Source organism: Lynx rufus, unplaced genomic scaffold, assembly GCF_022079265.1.
Source record: "Lynx rufus isolate CCGP_SWC_20201006 ecotype Redwood Valley unplaced genomic scaffold, mLynRuf1.p SCAF_9, whole genome shotgun sequence".
Classification (NCBI taxonomy): Eukaryota; Metazoa; Chordata; class Mammalia; order Carnivora; family Felidae; genus Lynx; species Lynx rufus.
This window is the reverse complement of record NW_025814897.1, coordinates 23,313,699-23,330,332: the sequence shown is the minus strand read 5'-3', so window position 1 is coordinate 23,330,332 and position 16,634 is coordinate 23,313,699. Positions and strand designations below refer to the sequence as shown.

The 16,634-nt window shown below is 47.3% G+C and overlaps 1 protein-coding gene and 1 pseudogene across 1 annotated transcript in view; both read right to left on the bottom strand.

Annotated features, from left to right (window-relative positions):
- Positions 1–16,307, bottom strand: part of DCPS (decapping enzyme, scavenger) — a 46,266-nt gene extending 29,959 nt beyond the window's left edge. Inside the window, exons 1-2 of the mRNA XM_047071898.1 lie at positions 15,827–16,307; positions 14,283–14,457 (exon numbers count right to left, since the gene is read on the bottom strand). Coding sequence (XP_046927854.1) covers positions 14,283–14,457; positions 15,827–16,189 — 538 coding nt within the window. The 5' untranslated portion in view covers positions 16,190–16,307. The remainder of the gene's footprint in view (positions 1–14,282; positions 14,458–15,826) is intronic.
- LOC124504972 (V-type proton ATPase 16 kDa proteolipid subunit c-like) lies at positions 10,318–11,140 on the bottom strand (annotated as a pseudogene).
- Positions 16,308–16,634: the final 327 nt, after the last annotated feature.

Below are 16,634 nucleotides of genomic sequence, written 5' to 3'. Positions count from 1 at the left end.
AACAAACAATCCTAAAATTTGTATGGAACCAGAAAAGACCCCGAATAGCCAAAGCAATCTTGAAAAACAAACCAAAGCAGGAGGCATCACAATCCCAGACTTCAAGCTATACTGCAAAGCTGTAATCATCAAGACAGTATGGTACTGGCACAAGAACAGACACTCAGATTAATGGAACAGAATAGAGAACCCAGAAATGGACCCACAAACATATGGCCAACTAATCTTTGACAGAGCAGGAAAGAATATCCAATGGAATCAAGACAGTCTCTTCAGCAAGTGGTGCTGGGAAAATTGGACAGTGACATGCAGAAGAATGAACCTGGACCACTTTCTTACACCATACACAAAAAGAAACTCAAAATGGATGAAAGCCATTCTGTCAATGTAAGACAGGAAGCCATCAAAATCCTTGAGGAGAAAGCAGGAAAAAACCTCTTTGATCTTGGCCTCAGCAACTTCTTACTCAACATGTCCCTGGAGGCAAGGGAAACCAAAGCAAAAATGAACTATTGGGACCTTATCAAAATAAAAACCTTCTGCACAGCGAAGGAAACAATCAGCAAAACTAAAAGGCAACCGACAGAATGGGAGAAGATATTTGCAAATGACGTATCAGATAAAGAGTTAGTATCCAAAATCTATAAAGAACTTATCAAACTCCACACCCGAAAAACAAATAATCCAGTGAAGAAATGGGCAAAAGACATGAATAGACACTTCTCCAAGGAAGACATCCAGATGGCCAACCGACACAGGAAAAAATGTTCAACATCACTCATCATCAGGGAAATACAAATCAAAACCACAATGAGATACCACCTCACACCTGTCAGAATGGCTAACATTCACAACTCAGGCAACAACAGATGCTGGCGAGGATGCGGAGAAAAAGGATCTTTTGCATTGTTGGTGGGAATGCAAGCTGGTGCAGCCACTCTGGAAAATGGTATGGAGGTTCTTCAAAAAATTAAAGATAGAACTACCCTACAACCCAGCAATTACATTATTGGGTATTTATCGAAGGGATACAGGTATGCTGTTTCAAAGGGACACAAGCACCCCAATGTTTATAGTAGCACTATCAACAACAGCCAAAGTATGGAAAGAGCCCAAATGTCCATTGATGGATGAATGGATAAAGAAGACGTGGTGTGTATGTGTGTGTGTGTCCACACACACACACACACACACACACACATGCTGGAGTATTACTCGGCAATCAAAAAGAATGAAATCTTGCCATTTGCAACTACGTGGATGGAACTAGAGGATATTATGCTAAGCAAAATAAGTCAGTCAGAGAAAGACAAGTATCATATGACTTCACTCATAGGAGGACTTTAAGACACAGAACAGATGAACACAAGGGAAGGGAAGCAAAAATAATATAAAAACAGGGAGGGAGACAAAACACAAGAGACTCTTAAATATGGAGAACAAACAGAGGGTTCCTGGAGGGGTTGTGGGAGGGGGGGATGGGTTAAATGGGTAAGGAGCATTAAAGAATCTACTCCCGAAACCATTGTGGCACTATACACTAACTTGGATGTAAATTTAAGAAATAAAATGAAATAAATTAAAAAAAAGAAAGAAACCTTTCCATCTTGAAATGAAAAGTTGTCATTCTACCGTCTCTCCAAGCCCCAGAAGGGGCTTGGTTCACTGGTGTCACAAGCTCTAAAGCACCCAGGGAGAAAAGTAGGCAGAAATCTGCCATTGTCAGGTGGCCTCAAGGGATGAAACCAAAGGAGCAAATACCCCTTTGCCCCTACCTCATTTCAAAGCCCAGCTAATGTGAGGAGCCCACTCTACAGCTCTGTCTACACTATTACCCTCACCCAGAATACCCCTTCTACTTCTCACGCTCCCATCACCAAGTCCAGCCATCCCAGGGGCTACCATGTCCCCAGCTGTGGGAGAAACCACGTCCGCACACTCCAACCCACCGGCTCCCAGTATGCACCCCTCCGTGCTACATACCCAGCTGGCTCTAAGCAACCAGGTACAGAGGACAGGAGGGGAAATGAAGCTGGAAGCTGGAATCAACCAAAGGGCTATCTAGAGAACAGCTGCACCAACTCGTTTCACCCTATGCCACAACACCGCCCTAGGGGCAGCCACTTCATGCCAGATGAAAACAGGAGGGCTGTCCTCCAAAGGCATCAAACCACAGACCAGAGCAGTGGTAGGCAAGCTTTTCTGGAAAATGTGACAGCAGTTTTTTAGGTGTTGTAGGCCATGCCGTCTCTTTCTCATTTTCTTCTTAGTTTTTTGTTTTTTAAAACAACCCTTTAAAAATGCAACAACCATTCTTAGCTCACAGGCCATACGAAAAGCAGCAGGCCAGATCTGGCCCATAAGCTGGAGTGGACAAGAGAGCGTTGAGGGCTCCAGAGCGGGTGCTGGTACGTCTGGAATGCCACTCAAACTGCACCCTGAGGCATGGCCAGCCACCCAGCCGAAAAGGCCCGCTCCCCATCCGCACGGCAATGGGCCAGATACTCATCCAGGAGAGAGGCCTGTTGTGGAAATAGACCTACCAAGTGGATAGCAGACAAAGCCCATATCAACTCACTAGACTATCAGCCTGCTTCTTCATTTGTAAACATCGATGAGCTAACGTTCACCAGACGTTAAGAGAAAACCAGCAGCCTGAAAAAGAATGACCAAAATAAACAACCAGAACCAGATCCCAGAGGAAATGAGATCAGGGAAGGGTCAAGAGATAATTCTGAAAACTATTCTAATTAGTGGGTGAGAGAAAGTCAACCCAGTTTGGACCCTGTAAAGCAAGAGCAAGATGCTAAGAAAATGAAACAGAGAATCAGAAGGAAGAAAATTAAAAATATGACTGCCAAATTAAGACCTCCACCAGGAGGTCTGGAAGATAAAGTTAAGACAATCTACTGGCCTGTAAAAAGAAAAGACCTAGATGGGAAAAGCGGGAGAACACAGGAGCAATACACATGATTACTCTAGGAGTCTCACACCTAAGAGGGTTTCCAGTAAGAGGAAAATAAAGGAAGCAGGGAAGGAAATCATCAAAGAAATAACAGAAAAAAAAATGTACAGAGCGGAAGAATGACATAAGCCTTTAAATCAAAAGGGTCCAAAAGTACCGAGCACAATGAATGAAAAAAAAAAAAATCCAACCTCAACACGGCCTTACATATTTCAGTACACCTAAGATAAACAGAGCATACTAACATAAGCTCCAGAAAAGGAAACTGACAAAGCAGGGGGAAAAAAAAAAAGAATGAAAATGCAAAACCAAGTTAATTGTAAGGAAGTGAAAATCGAACTGGCATCAGATGTCTTGTTAACAACAATGGATGCTTGAAGTCAACAGATCAGTGTCTCCAATGTTTTGAGGGAAAGAAATTTAAATTCTGTATTCAGCCACGCATCAATCAAGAGTGAGGGCAAAATGAAGGATTCAAGGTTTACCTTTCATGTGTTCTTTCTGAGGAAGTACTTAAAGACTACACTTTAGCTAAACAAGAGACTAAAACCAGAGAGAAAGACATCAAATTCAGAAAACATTGTATCTAACTCAGAAGAGCTGTGAAAGGAAGTCTCAAGTTGACAGCCATACAGCATGCCGAAAGCATCAGCTGTCCAGATTGGAGGAGCAGGAAAGGGTATTCTGGAAGCAACATTTCCAGGAAGGAAGGACTTATCATGTAATGAATCATCAAACCAGTAGCTGGATAATTTCAAAAACAGAGTAAAGGCTCAGGCTTCTTCCTGCCACAAGTCAAAAAAAAGGGGGGGGGGCAGGACAACTAGAAACTTTATGAAATGAAAAAGGAAAAGCATAAAATAATGGTTCAAATAGGAAATAAACTAAAAACAGCATGATTTGGAAGAACATGTTGGGATGTGAGAACAGAGAATCTGTTTGACCTATACATCAGACACATCCCGGGGGCATGAGGGTCCACTGCACAGGGCAGGTAGGAGAGGAACCAGAGCCCTAACACACTCTGTGTGAGTGTGTAGCACACATTAAACTGGCCACCATACCGTCTGGCAACTCAGAATCAGAGAAAACACACAAGACCTGATTACAATCATGCAACAGAAAATACCGTGACAGTGTGAAGTACAAGCATGGCTGACAGAGAAGCTGGGAGAGAGCAAAGGCCAGAGGCATGGGTGTTCTTACCCGACAGAGTGACAAGAGGGACGCAGGGCTACAGGTTTCAGTATGTGTACGATTCCAGAGGCAATTTTTTAAGACTCTAAAAGCAATAATATAAACATAAATATTGGAAGGAGAGGGGAGACAGGGCAAGGAGAGTATAAAGAAGCCTAAACCTCTCAATTTCCACTGTGGAGGACTGATAGGGTCAAAATTGTACAAATCAAGAAGTTGTATGACCTTATTTTTCAGCTAAGTGTTTGGAGGAAATTACCAGAAGCACCAAACCCAGAAATTCTCTTCATGGTAGTTGCTTCTGGAAAGCAGGACCAGGGTGGGCAGAGCAGTATAAGAGCCTGTTCCTGGCCATGTAGATAAGCCCCTCAGGGCTATCTGATGAGCTGACCATGGGACTGTATGACTGTGATGAATGGCCTAATCCCACCACAGAGGTTTATTCAGTAGGTCCAGATTTGTATTCGAGAAAGCTCTTTAAGCAATCCTGATGAAAAGTTCCAGTTAAGAATCACATTACTAAATAAACGTCGAGTTCCATTCAAACCTGAGAGACTGTGGTTCCACGATCTCATATGATACAGAAGTCCACTGAGGTGGGCTAGCCAGCTATTGGATTCCTCGTTTTTCTTTCAGAGAAACTGAGTCCCAGGGCAATTCCATGACTTGCGCTGGTGTCACCCGGCATGGGCTCTTCAACACCCCCGCTCAGGTGGAAACCCGTCTGGTGAGACTTTCCCTGTGGGTCACTGCTCACAGAACTCTGGTCGTTCAGCTCAGCTGCAACGGGAGGCCTGCCGAGGACACCCACAGAGGAGGGAGCGACAGGCCTGTGCCAGCGTGTGCTGGAGTAGAGCCCACAGAGCCTGGTACCAAGCCTTCTCTTCCAGGTGCTGGAGGACCTCCCCACATTGCCCTCTTCTGCCAGGGCCGGCACCGTCCTGGCACGTGCTCCAGCACAGCACGGGCTCCCCTGTCCACAAGAGACAAAAGAGCCAGGCTCCGCCACTTCTCTGCCCCAGAGAGGACAGAAGTCTAGTGCCCAAAACCCAGAGGAAGGAGGCTTTAATCAAACACTTAATTTCAGCAACCATGTCTAGAAACCAAATTTGAGAATGAAAGCAGAGCCCTAAAATGTAATGGGGGAGTGTTCTTAGTTCTTCTAAGGACCTACTAGTTTTTCTTACCTTTTATTGGCCAATACGTTATATGACAACAGCTAACAGCAGCTGTTACACACGCGTGTAAAACAACAGGTGTACACATATGCACACATTTATACACGTGTGTATATGTACATAAATATAAGGGGCGCCTGGGTGGCTCAGTCGGTGAAGCGTCCAACTTCAGCTCAGGTCATGATCTTGCGGTCTGTGAGTTCGAGCCCCGCGTCAGGCTCTGTGCGGACGGCTCGGAGCCTGGAGCCTGCTTCCGATTCTGTGTCTCCCTCTCTCTCTGCCCCTCCCCTGTTCATGCTCTGTCTCTTAATAAATAAACATTAAAAAATTTTTAAACAGGGGCGCCTGGGTGGCGCAGTCGGTTAAGCGTCCGACTTCAGCCAGGTCACAATCTCGCGGTCTGTGAGTTCGAGCCCCGCGTCAGGCTCTGGGCTGATGGCTCAGAGCCTGGAGCCTGTTTCCGATTCTGTGTCTCCCTCTCTCTCTGCCCCTCCCCCGTTCATGCTCTGTCTCTCTCTGTCCCAAAAATAAATAAACGTTGAAAAAAAAAAATTTTTTTAAATAAAAAAAAAATTTTTAAACAAATAAAATAAAATAAAAATAAATATAAAAATAGGTACCATTTGGGGCACCTGGGTGGCTCAGTCGGTTGAGCGTCCGACTTTGGCTCAGGTCATGATCTCACAGCTCGTGAGTTCGAGCCCCGCATCAGGCTCTGTGCTGACAGCTCAGACCCTGGAGCCTGCTTCTGCTTCTGTGTCACCCTCTCTCTCTGCCCCTAACCCACTCGCATTCTGTCTCTGTCTCTCTCAAAAGTAAATAAACATTAAAAAAAAAATTAAAAAAAAAATAGGTACCATTTGAAGACCTAAAATAAAACAAAAGAACACCCGTGCATGGAGCGTGCAGTGCAAGAAACAGAGCCTTACCAGACTTTTGACATCCCTTCTGCCCTGCCTCCACCAGCGGTAATCACTTTGCTGAATCAGGCATTAATCATTTCTTTATCTTCTAAATTCTATTACGTATGCATGTATCCCTAAGCAGTATATTGTTCAGCTCTGCTTGTTTTCAACTTTATCTAATTGGAATCACACTGTGTATTCTGTGTCTTGCTTTTCTGGCTCTACATGGTGAGATTCTTGACATGTATAGCTGTAGTTCATTCATTTCCCCTGCCCGGAAGAAGCAGTCTGGTGCAGGAAAACACCCTGATTTACTTATGTATTCTACTGTTCGCTGATAACTGGATTGTTTCTAGATTTTTCTATCATGAACAATGCTACCAGGGAATGGCTAGTTTAAAAAAAAATTTTTTTTTTTTTTACTATTTATTTTTATTTTTGCGAGAAAGAGAGACAGAGCATGAGCAGGGGAGAGGGAGAGACAGGGAAACACAGAATCTGAAGCAGGCTCCAGGTTCTGAGCTGTCAGCATAGAGCCCCAGGCAGGGCTCGAACCCTCGAAGGGAATAGCTAGTTTTTAAAATGCTCCCTCCAAACAAGCCCTCACTCTGGACTCCAGGGGTCCTGGTTTTGCCTCTGTAAGGAGCACAGGGAGGAAAACCGTGCCTGTAGCTAAAATACTAAAATGCAGAGTTCTCTGCAACCGAAAGACGATGTGATTCCCAGGTTCTCTCCACACCCTGCCCTGGCCTCACTCCCACACAGACGCCTTCTCCTCCTCTGAACCTGAGATTCCACACCCCTGCTCTACATCGGGGAAAACAATTGGCCTTTTTAGACACAGTCTGGATTTCTGAGTCACACCCCTCTCTCTACTATCTCCCCCCCGTTCTCCCCCAGGTAAGGGAGAACAGAGATCCTGATGAAAGGGCTCCATTGATAGGCCACGGGTATGAGAGCGTGAGAGCCGGAAAAGCAGATGATCCAGGCTCTGCCCTGCATGGATGGCCAGGGAAGCATGGAGATGCCAGCCATCTGGCCTACCCGGCCCTCACATTTGCCACATGGCCACGGGGGGAAGAAAGGAGGCCTGCCCACGGTCAGGGCCAGGCACCTAATGTACACTATTTCCATTTAAGGCCCATACAATCTTAAAGGTAGAAAAGTAATCATAGAAAATGACTAATACTTACCAAGTACACAGATAAGCGAGTCACGGGCCATATGTGCTTTGTGTCATGAGCCATAACCCATGACTGTGATGACGAAATTAATTTAGGAAGTTAAGACCAGCATTTAAACGGAAACAAACAAGACTGGAATTAAGTTGGAAATACTGGTGACTGTCCGGTAAAGTAAGGGTTAAGTACTGTTGTGTGAACCTTCTGTGTCCCTCAAATCCACTTACATTTATTCACAGGTACTGGGTCACAACGTAGAATGTACCTCTCCTTGTGGGCAGAGGCGAAAACATTTTATGTCATTTATTTCATAACAGTCCTGAACTAACCTAATTTAACAATAACTGGAGCTACTTCCCCAACTACATCTGTATCACACACCACAGACATCAACTGCCCCCTCAAGCTCCTGACAAAATGGCCTCTTTTCTGTTCCTCTTTCCTCGTCCAGAACACATGCTGTGCCCTGAACATTCTCCCACCCGCCTCACCAGCTCTTAGCACAGCTGGTTCCTTTCCATCCTGCAGGTTTCGGCTGGAGTGTCATGGCCGCAGAGAGCCAGCCCCTCTCCTGCCCATGGCCATGTAACACTTGTTTCCTTGTTTGCTGTCTGCCTCTGTGCCCCCAGCTACCACTCCAAGGACAGAGCGAGTATCTGATGCACTCACCGATATATACCTAGCACAGCACCAAACATGCAGAAGGCACTCTGTCTCTGTTAAATGAATACAAAAACTTACCAAGTCTTCACAGCTGGTAAAGGGACAAAGCCAGGATTCCAGCACAGATTATGTCTGACTCGAGGCTTGCTCTTAACCTCTGCACTACATTAAAACTCAGAAACAGCACAACACTGCCTTGGGCCACACCGCTAGTAAGTAAACGTTAGCACTGGGACAGGACTCGAGCACATCCAACTCCAACGCTCATGCTCTATTGTGTCAACAGGGTGGGGGGCCATGAGTGGCTCAAAGGGGCAGTCTCTTACAGTCAGCTGAGAATTTGTAAGGGATAAAGGGGGAGAATGCAAAAATCATCAGGCTGGTAGGGAAGAAATGAGTAGAGAGATAACAGAAGAAATCAAGAGAGCAGGTAGCTCAGAAATCGAGGGGAGGGGTGCCTGGGTGGCTCAGTCTGTTGAGTGTCTGACTCTGGATTTCGGCTCAGGTAATGATCCCAGGGTCATAGGACTGAGCCCCATGTTGGGCTCCACACTGAGCATGAAGCCTGCTTAAGATTCTCTCTCTCTCCATCTGCTCCTTTCCCCTTCTCGCATGCTCTCTCCCTCTCTCTCTAAAATAAAGAGAAAAGAAAAGAAAAGAAAAGAAAAGAAAAGAAAAGAAAAGAAAAAAGACTGAAAGAAAGAAAGAAAGAAACTGAGAGGAGAAGGGCTTCCCTACGCAAGCAATATTGTGGGGAAGGAGGTCTGGAGGAACAGCCAGAGTTGGCAGAAAAACTCAAAGCAGCAACTGTGCAGGGGGCTCAGAGGGCTGAGGCCGCAGGAACCCTGCCTAAAGGCCTCTACAGGCAGTGTTAGCAGTTGGTGACTCCGAGGTTGGAGAGGTGGGGCCGAGAAGGCTCCTGCACACAGGCCAAAGGAGCTGGCCAAGGGAATGCTTTGGTAATGCCGCCACCTTGTGGCTGTGGGATGCTTTGCCCATAGGAAAAAAAAAAACCCGGCTGAGTTAGTTTGTGGGTTCATTTTCCAGCAGCATTTATTGAGCACCTAACATGGATCGGGTTGCTGGGGACCGGAAATGGGTCTGACATGGCTCCAAATTTCCAGGACCTCTGTCCCTACATCCAGGTGGTGACTAAACCTTGTTCAGTTTACTTCCCTCTTTCACAGTAACTTGTAGGGTGTCCTTCCCCAAACAAGACTGCAGAGCAGAAAGGGTATCCTATTCACTGCAAGTTACAGAAACCAGCATAGAACGCAGCACATGAGGATAACCATAGCGGCTATTATTTAATATGGGTTAAGTGTTTTTAAAAACATTGGCACACCTGGGTGGCTCAGTCGGTTGAGCGTCCGACTTCGGCTCAGGTCATGATCTCACAGCTCGTGAGTTTGAGCCCCACATCGGGCTCTGTGCTGACAGCTCGGAGCCTGGAGCCTGTTTTGGATTCTGTGTCTCCCTCTCTCTCTGCCCCTCCCCCACTCATGCTCTGTCTCTCTCTGTCTCAAAAATAAATAAAAAACATTAAAAAAAAATTTTTTTTTAAATAAATGAGTATTAAAATAAATAATAAATGAATAAAGACATTTGTGTGTCTGAGTCTCAAACAGCTTACCTATGTGGGAGCTCCGGAGAGAGAGGTCAGGTAGGCGCTTACTGCAATGAGCCTGAGGTTCGTGGAGAGGGCAGGGGTGGAGAAACAAACACGGGCAGCACCGCACACAGATGGTGTTTAAAGACCAGCACCTCTCAAAGTCCGATGTGCCTACGACTCGCCTGGGGGCTTGGCTAAAATGCAGATACTAATGCTGACTTCTGAAGCTGGGTCTGAGATTCCGCATGTCTAACGAGCTCCTGGGTGACAGTAATACTGCTGGTCCATAGACCACACTTGGGAGTGGGAAAAATCCAGACCGGGTTAACGAACTGTGGCCAAAAGGTCAACTCCACTGCATGGCCTGTTTTTCCACATACAGCAAGCTAAAGGTGGCGTTTTCTTTCTTTTTTCCCTTCCCCCCAGTCACAATGGAGAACTTTACTGGACTCGGCTCAGCTCGAGAGCCTTGCAGGCCCAGCACGCTGGGCCGCAGCTCCGGGCAGCCAGAGCTGGAGGACGGGATTCCATCCGACGAGTCTCAGAGCGAACGGTAACCCCACAACCCAACACTCTACCTAAGATTACCTAGTTGGGAGACAGGGCTGCGCCACGACACATGAACAGATCAAATCTTTGTAAGTAAGAAACATCCAGTGAAGAGAAAACGACAATTTAATTCACCTGTCTACACACAGCACTCTAGGGCAGATGAGTGGGGGTGTCTGGCCTGGGTGGGTAATGAGTGGGCCGGGATGTTGCACCGGGCAAGCAGGGGCGAGGCCAAGGGTAGCAGACAACAGGCACCAGGACACTGAACTTTTACAAGACTGATTACTGGGGGGTGGCTGTCCCGTGCGTGCGTGTCAGGCTATTCGTTTCGGAATGAGGGGGTGGTCCTGACATCGCCTTCTGTGGCTGGTGCACTCAGAGAGAGGCTACTTTGTGGGGAGGATGAGGGCAACAAGGAGACCGCAGGGGCCGCGCATCTCAGAGAAGATGAGGGTCAGGATCATGCCCATGAAGAGCGGGGGCTGCTGGGCCATGCCATGCACACCGGCGTCCCCACAGCCACCAGCCCGCTCAGGCCAGCACCCAGCTGGAGGAAACTCCTCTGGAGACTGCTGCCGTCATTCAAGGAATCAGCGACAAGGACCGCCACCACTAGCCCGTAGATGGCGATACCAGCGACAATGTGGGGATGATGGACTTCACGGTCAGTTCTGGCTGCATGACAGACATGGCCACGATGCTGGGCCACTCTTGGCCATGCCGTGGGCGGCACCCAGGGCGCTGAAGACCATGGCGGCCAAGGTGCCCGTGAACGTGAAAAAGGAGGTGTACTTGGGGCCATTCTTGGCCTTGGACGTGCCTGTGGGTGGGGAGAGGGTGAGCTCAGGGGGCCAAGGGGGCGGCGAGGATGGGCCGGGCACAGCAAGCGAGTGGGAGGTGCACAGTCAGGTGGCTATGAAGGTGACCCGGCTCGTCAGCCACTGCACCCTGAATGAAAATTGCATTTTCATTTTTAAAACAGTAGTTTAAAAAAAAAAAGAAAAGGGGTGCCTGGGTGGCTTACTCAGTTAAGCATCTGACTCTTGATTTCGGCTCAGGTCATGATCCCGTGGTTTGTGAGATCAAGTCCTGCATCGGGCTCTGACAGCATGGAGCCTGCTTGGGATTCTCTCTCTCCCTCTCTCTCTGCCCCTTCCCCGCTCACGTGCTCTCTGTCTCTCTCTCAAAAATAAATAAGCATTAGCCGCTCTGGAAAACAGCGTGGAGGTTCCTCAAAAAATTAAAAATAGACCTACCCTATGACCCAGCAATAGCACTGCTAGGAATTTACCCAAGGGATACAGGAGTACTGATGCATAGGGACACTTGTACCCCAATGTTCATAGCAGCACTCTCAACAATAGCCAAATTATGGAAAGAGCCTAAATGTCGATCAACTGATGAATGGATAAAGAAATTGTGGTTTATATACACAATGGAATACTACGTGGCAATGAGAAAGAATGAAATATGGCCTTTTGTAGCAACGTGGATGGAACTGGAGAGTGTTATGCTAAGTGAAATAAGTCATACAGAGAAAGACAGACACCATATGTTTTCACTCTTATGTGGATCCTGAGAAACTTAACAGAAGTCTATGGAGGAGGGGAAGAAGAAAAAAAAAAAAAAGAGGTTAGAAAGGGAGAGAGCCAAAGCATAAGAGACTCTTAAAAGCTGAGAACAAACTGAAGGTAGATGGGGGGTGGGTGATGGGCATTGAGGAGGGCACCTGTTGGGATGAGCACTGGGTGTTGTATGGAAACCAATTTGACAATAAATTTCATATTAAAAAAAAATAAGCATTAACAAAATGTTTTTTAAATAGATAACAATAAAAAAACTTTCAAAAGGACGAATATGTGACAGAGACCATTTATGGGGCTCATAAAGCTTAAAATATTTCCTCCCTGGTCCTTTACAGTAAAAGTTTGTCAACCCTGATCTAGAATACCATCCAGGGACAGGGTGTATGGCTCTACAAGAGAGAGAGGAGTTCTGAACACTGAAAAAATTTTTATAACTTCTGATCACCATGCCTAGCTTGGGGGGAGAAAATAAAAGTATAATGCACTCCATGTATGCTAACGTTTCTGCCAAGACCCCGAGCCCTGCGAAGGATGAGCTAACACAGGAGGCCGCCAGGTGGGAGTGGGCAGCACTGGAGAAGAGGCAGAGAGACATTTGGGGTTGTCAGTGGGGAGGAAGACCTGTAGCGAGCAGATGACTGACTGCCTCTTTCAGTCTTTAGCTCAGGAAGAAAAAAAAAAAAAGACAAAAAACAGAAAGACAGGGCAGTGGCCACCACCACTTGTGTGCAAGATCACAGAAGTACTGGAAAAATTACATGAAAAGGAAAGGCTGGGCATTCCACAGGGTTTCTCTGTGCAGCAGAACCTTCTATATTTTGGCTGAGAGAGAGAGGCACTGGGGAAGATGAGAGAAAGGGGTGGTAGCAGGATAATGACCTCGGAGCCTATAGTTTGGGGACTGCCCCGAGGGGTGTTTGGCTACAGAACCTTCTGTCATGCTTCTGCCACCCCGTGTGGAGGACTACATTTGCTTAAATGTCAGCTCTTGAGAAAGTAAATACAGCTGTCCATTCCCATCAACTCGCACCAATCAATCTGGCTCGCTTTCTACGGAGGACCAGGCTGTTCTGCCTTCAGTTGTGAACGGTCTGCCGGTTTCTCATCGAGTGTTCACATGCATCTCCAAAGGACAACAAATAACGGCACCGTTGGGGCGCCTGGGTGGCGCAGTCGGTTAAGCGTCCGACTTCAGCCAGGTCACGATCTCGCGGTCCGGGAGTTCGAGCCCCGCGTCGGGCTCTGTGCTGACTGCTCAGAGCCTGGAGCCTGTTTCCGATTCTGTGTCTCCCTCTCTCTCTGCCCCTCCCCCGTTCATGCTCTGTCTCTCTCTGTCCCAAAAATAAATAAACGTTGAAAAAAAAAATTAAAAAAAAAAAATAACGGCACCCTTTTTTGGGGGTGCAGAAAAGATCAAACCTACCAAAAAGCCTGCGGCAGGGTACCTGTAAAGGCAAATTGTTCCTCAGTGCTGGAGGACAAATAAAAAGATAAAAGGATATTACAGAACCACCACATGCTACAAAGCAGATCCCAGAATTTCCTGGTTGGAAGGAACCTTCAAGGTCGACCTGTGTCCTTCATGCTTCCGACAAAGCTGCTTGTTAAACCTGACCAGCTAAAGGCAAAAAGCCCACATCGTGCCTGGCTTTTGACATGGAAGCTGAAATAAATTCTTCCTCTTCTTAGTAAATAAAAAATCCTGGCAATCCAAAACAAATCTCTGCCTTTTAACCAATGAATTGCTTCCCTTCCCAAGTCCATCCCCCTCGATCACACTCCTTTTCTCAGGGACTAGAAAGTGAGTTCTTTCAGGGAAATAACTGATCTTTGCAGCACCCCACACACCGCTCATGGTGCGTGAGTCCGCTGTCTACTGAAAGATCTGAGTTTTTCTGCCCCCCATGGGCTGTGATCTTGGATAAGTTACTTAACCTTTCAAAATCTCAGTTCCCTCAGGCCTATCACAGCAGGGCTATTCTGAGTACTAAATACAATGATACATATAGGACACTTAGAATGGTGGCTGGCACAGTAGTAAGAATTTACTAAGTGTTGACGACCACTATCATTCAATTAGTAGACATTCTACACCACGAATCACACTACCTCCCCAAAATACACTACACCAACCTCAGCACTGACATTTCTTTGTTATGAGGTCCCATTCTGGGCTTCGCAGGATATTCACGAGCAGCCCTGGCCTCTACCCTCTAGGTACCAGCGGCTCCCCCATTTTCCCAGTTCTGACAACCAAAACTGTCTTCAGAGATTGCCAAGTGTCTCGAGGCGGGGGCGGTTTGCACCAAATCTCCTCCGCCTTCCACAGAGAACTATTGAACGAGCATATGCAAATCAGTTTTGCAGAGTAGCCACCGCACCCCCTAATTTCCCACCAAACCCCTCTCCCCACATGAAGCCACTTTAGACACCACTTGCTTACCACTCAGCTGCCGTGGAGGGAACAGGTGATAGGTGCTGTAAATATCATTGGAGAACTGCAGCTGGAGCTCAGGGCTGCCCATCAGGAGCTGGGCCACCTGCTCCACCTGAAATGGTGTCTTCTCCAGGATCACAATGGCATCCTCTCCATCCCCGTCCCCAGAGGCCTCATTTACCTGGAGGCAGAGACACCATCAGTGAGCCCAGAAACAGAAACAGTAGCTCTGGGGCCTCCCGTTCCTTCTCCCAGAGCAGGCATCTCATTAACCCAAATGCTTGTGCATTCACATCTTTCTTCTCAAAGATGCAAAACTTCTCTACTTTCTTCTGCTTCAGACTTGGAGGGCCTTTGTCAAATTCTCCCCATTTCACAGATGAAGAAATATGTCTAGAGAGATTAAGTGACTTGCCCAAGGTCACATGAACAGTCAGTGTTGAAAAAAGAAACTAGAGGGGAGCCTGGGTGGCTCAGTCAGTTAAGCGACCGACTCTTGATTTTGGCTCAGGCCATGATCTCACTGTTGATGAGTTCGAGCTCCGCGGTGGGCTCTGAGCTGACAGCGCAGAGCCTGCTTAGGATTCTCTCTCTCTCTCTGCCCCTCCCCAGCTCTCTTGAGCGTTCTTGCAAACACTTTCTCTCAGAAATAATAAATAAGCATTAAAAGAGAGAGAGAGAGAGAAACTAGAATCTGGGTATCCCAGTTAACTCCTAGCTCAAAGGTTCTTATGGCTAAAATCTTCAGCAAGTGCTGCAGACTGAAGACAGGTGGGGTTGAGAGAACTAGACAGAACCTTTGTAAAAAAAACAAAACAAAATAAGACACAGAGAGGCATGGTAGCCCAGGCCAAGGTTCCCCTGATCCTCCCCAAGTGAGAGCTCCTGCTAGGGGTTCTGAGGAATCCTAGTAACCTACCCTTGGCTGGGCCTCCTCACTAGTTCCCAGGATGGTCTCCAGTCTCTTCTCAGTCCCTTCTGTAGAGCTGAGCACATGGTATTAGGGACAGCTATCTACCAGATATTCTGCATTCTGAAAATCAGGGATAGTAACTTACATCTCTACATCCCCAGCACCTAGCTCAGTGCTGTCAGTGCATGATATGTGCAACTGAATTCTCAATTTAATAAACTGTCTCCTCTGTTAGGTCTGAAATCCTGCACACCTGGGATCCTATCTCCTACGTCTCTACGTCGTTCCACAGATGATCCAGCAACACTGCGTTCCTAGCACCTCTAATTCGTTCAGAGAATACAGGATGACTGGCTTGGAGAACTCGACACGTGATTTTTATACAAGTGTTAGTTACTTTTGGTAAAGGAGTTATTAAGAAAACCCTACGCCTGTTGATTTCCTTGATTCTACGAGTAAACTTGTCTCCCGTAGCACCCCCCCACACACACAATCTAGTGGTACACTTTCCCCCCCCGCCTCCAGGAGTGCGATTGGTATTTTCCGGCTGAGCTCGGGTTTAAAAAAAAAAAAAAAAAATCCGCCTCCAAGGCGATGATTGATTGGCTCACTCCAACCCAGGGTTGCTTAATGGTACCTTCCCATGGAGAAAAATGATTTTGTCCCGCGCGGACTCCCGCAGCACTTTTTTCACTCTAAAGCCGGAGAACGGTAAGCGCACAGGAGCGGAGGTACCATTCTCAACGCCCGCTTCCTTTGCCTCTGTGCTGGCAGCTTCCGCCTCCTCGGCGTCCAGTTCGCGCTTTCTCTTGCTGGGTTGAGTCGCTAGGTCCGCCATGCTTCCCGGTTGGAGCTGTGCGCCTGCGCAAACCCCAGCCGCGGCCCCGCCCTTCTCGGCGCAGAGGTCGCCGCAGCTTGTCTCTTCCGCGAGGGCGTGACGACTACAACTCCCGAAGTGCTCCGCGAGGAAGCCGGCCGTAGTCCCGGCCCTAGGGAACATCGGAGTGCTGGTTCGTGTGATCTGTCTGCAAGGAGCGTTTTTAATTAAGGCTGCTGGCCTTTGTCCCCTCGCGCTGACCGGGCGGGATTGAGGCTGGTGCTGAGGGAAGAGAAAGAAGGCAGCGAGTCCCTAACCAGGCCGGCTAATGATGCTGCAGAGGAGGGGGCACTCGCCGCCCCGGGTGCCAGAGCTAGAAAACACCCTTTGGACTCTGTGGGTGCTTTGACACCTGACACACCGTGGGTTGGATACTGACGTTTTTATAAAGAATTATGCCAACATTGCGTAGCGTGGAAGGAATGTTTCTGAAACAGAGCTGTTGAGCCAATCGTACTTCTTGGTCGATTTTCGATAGGAGAGCCATTAAACCATTTCCATTTTTCACCCATTTTCCACCCATTTTCATTTCACAGAAATTTTCATCTTACTCAGTGCTGAAAAGAAA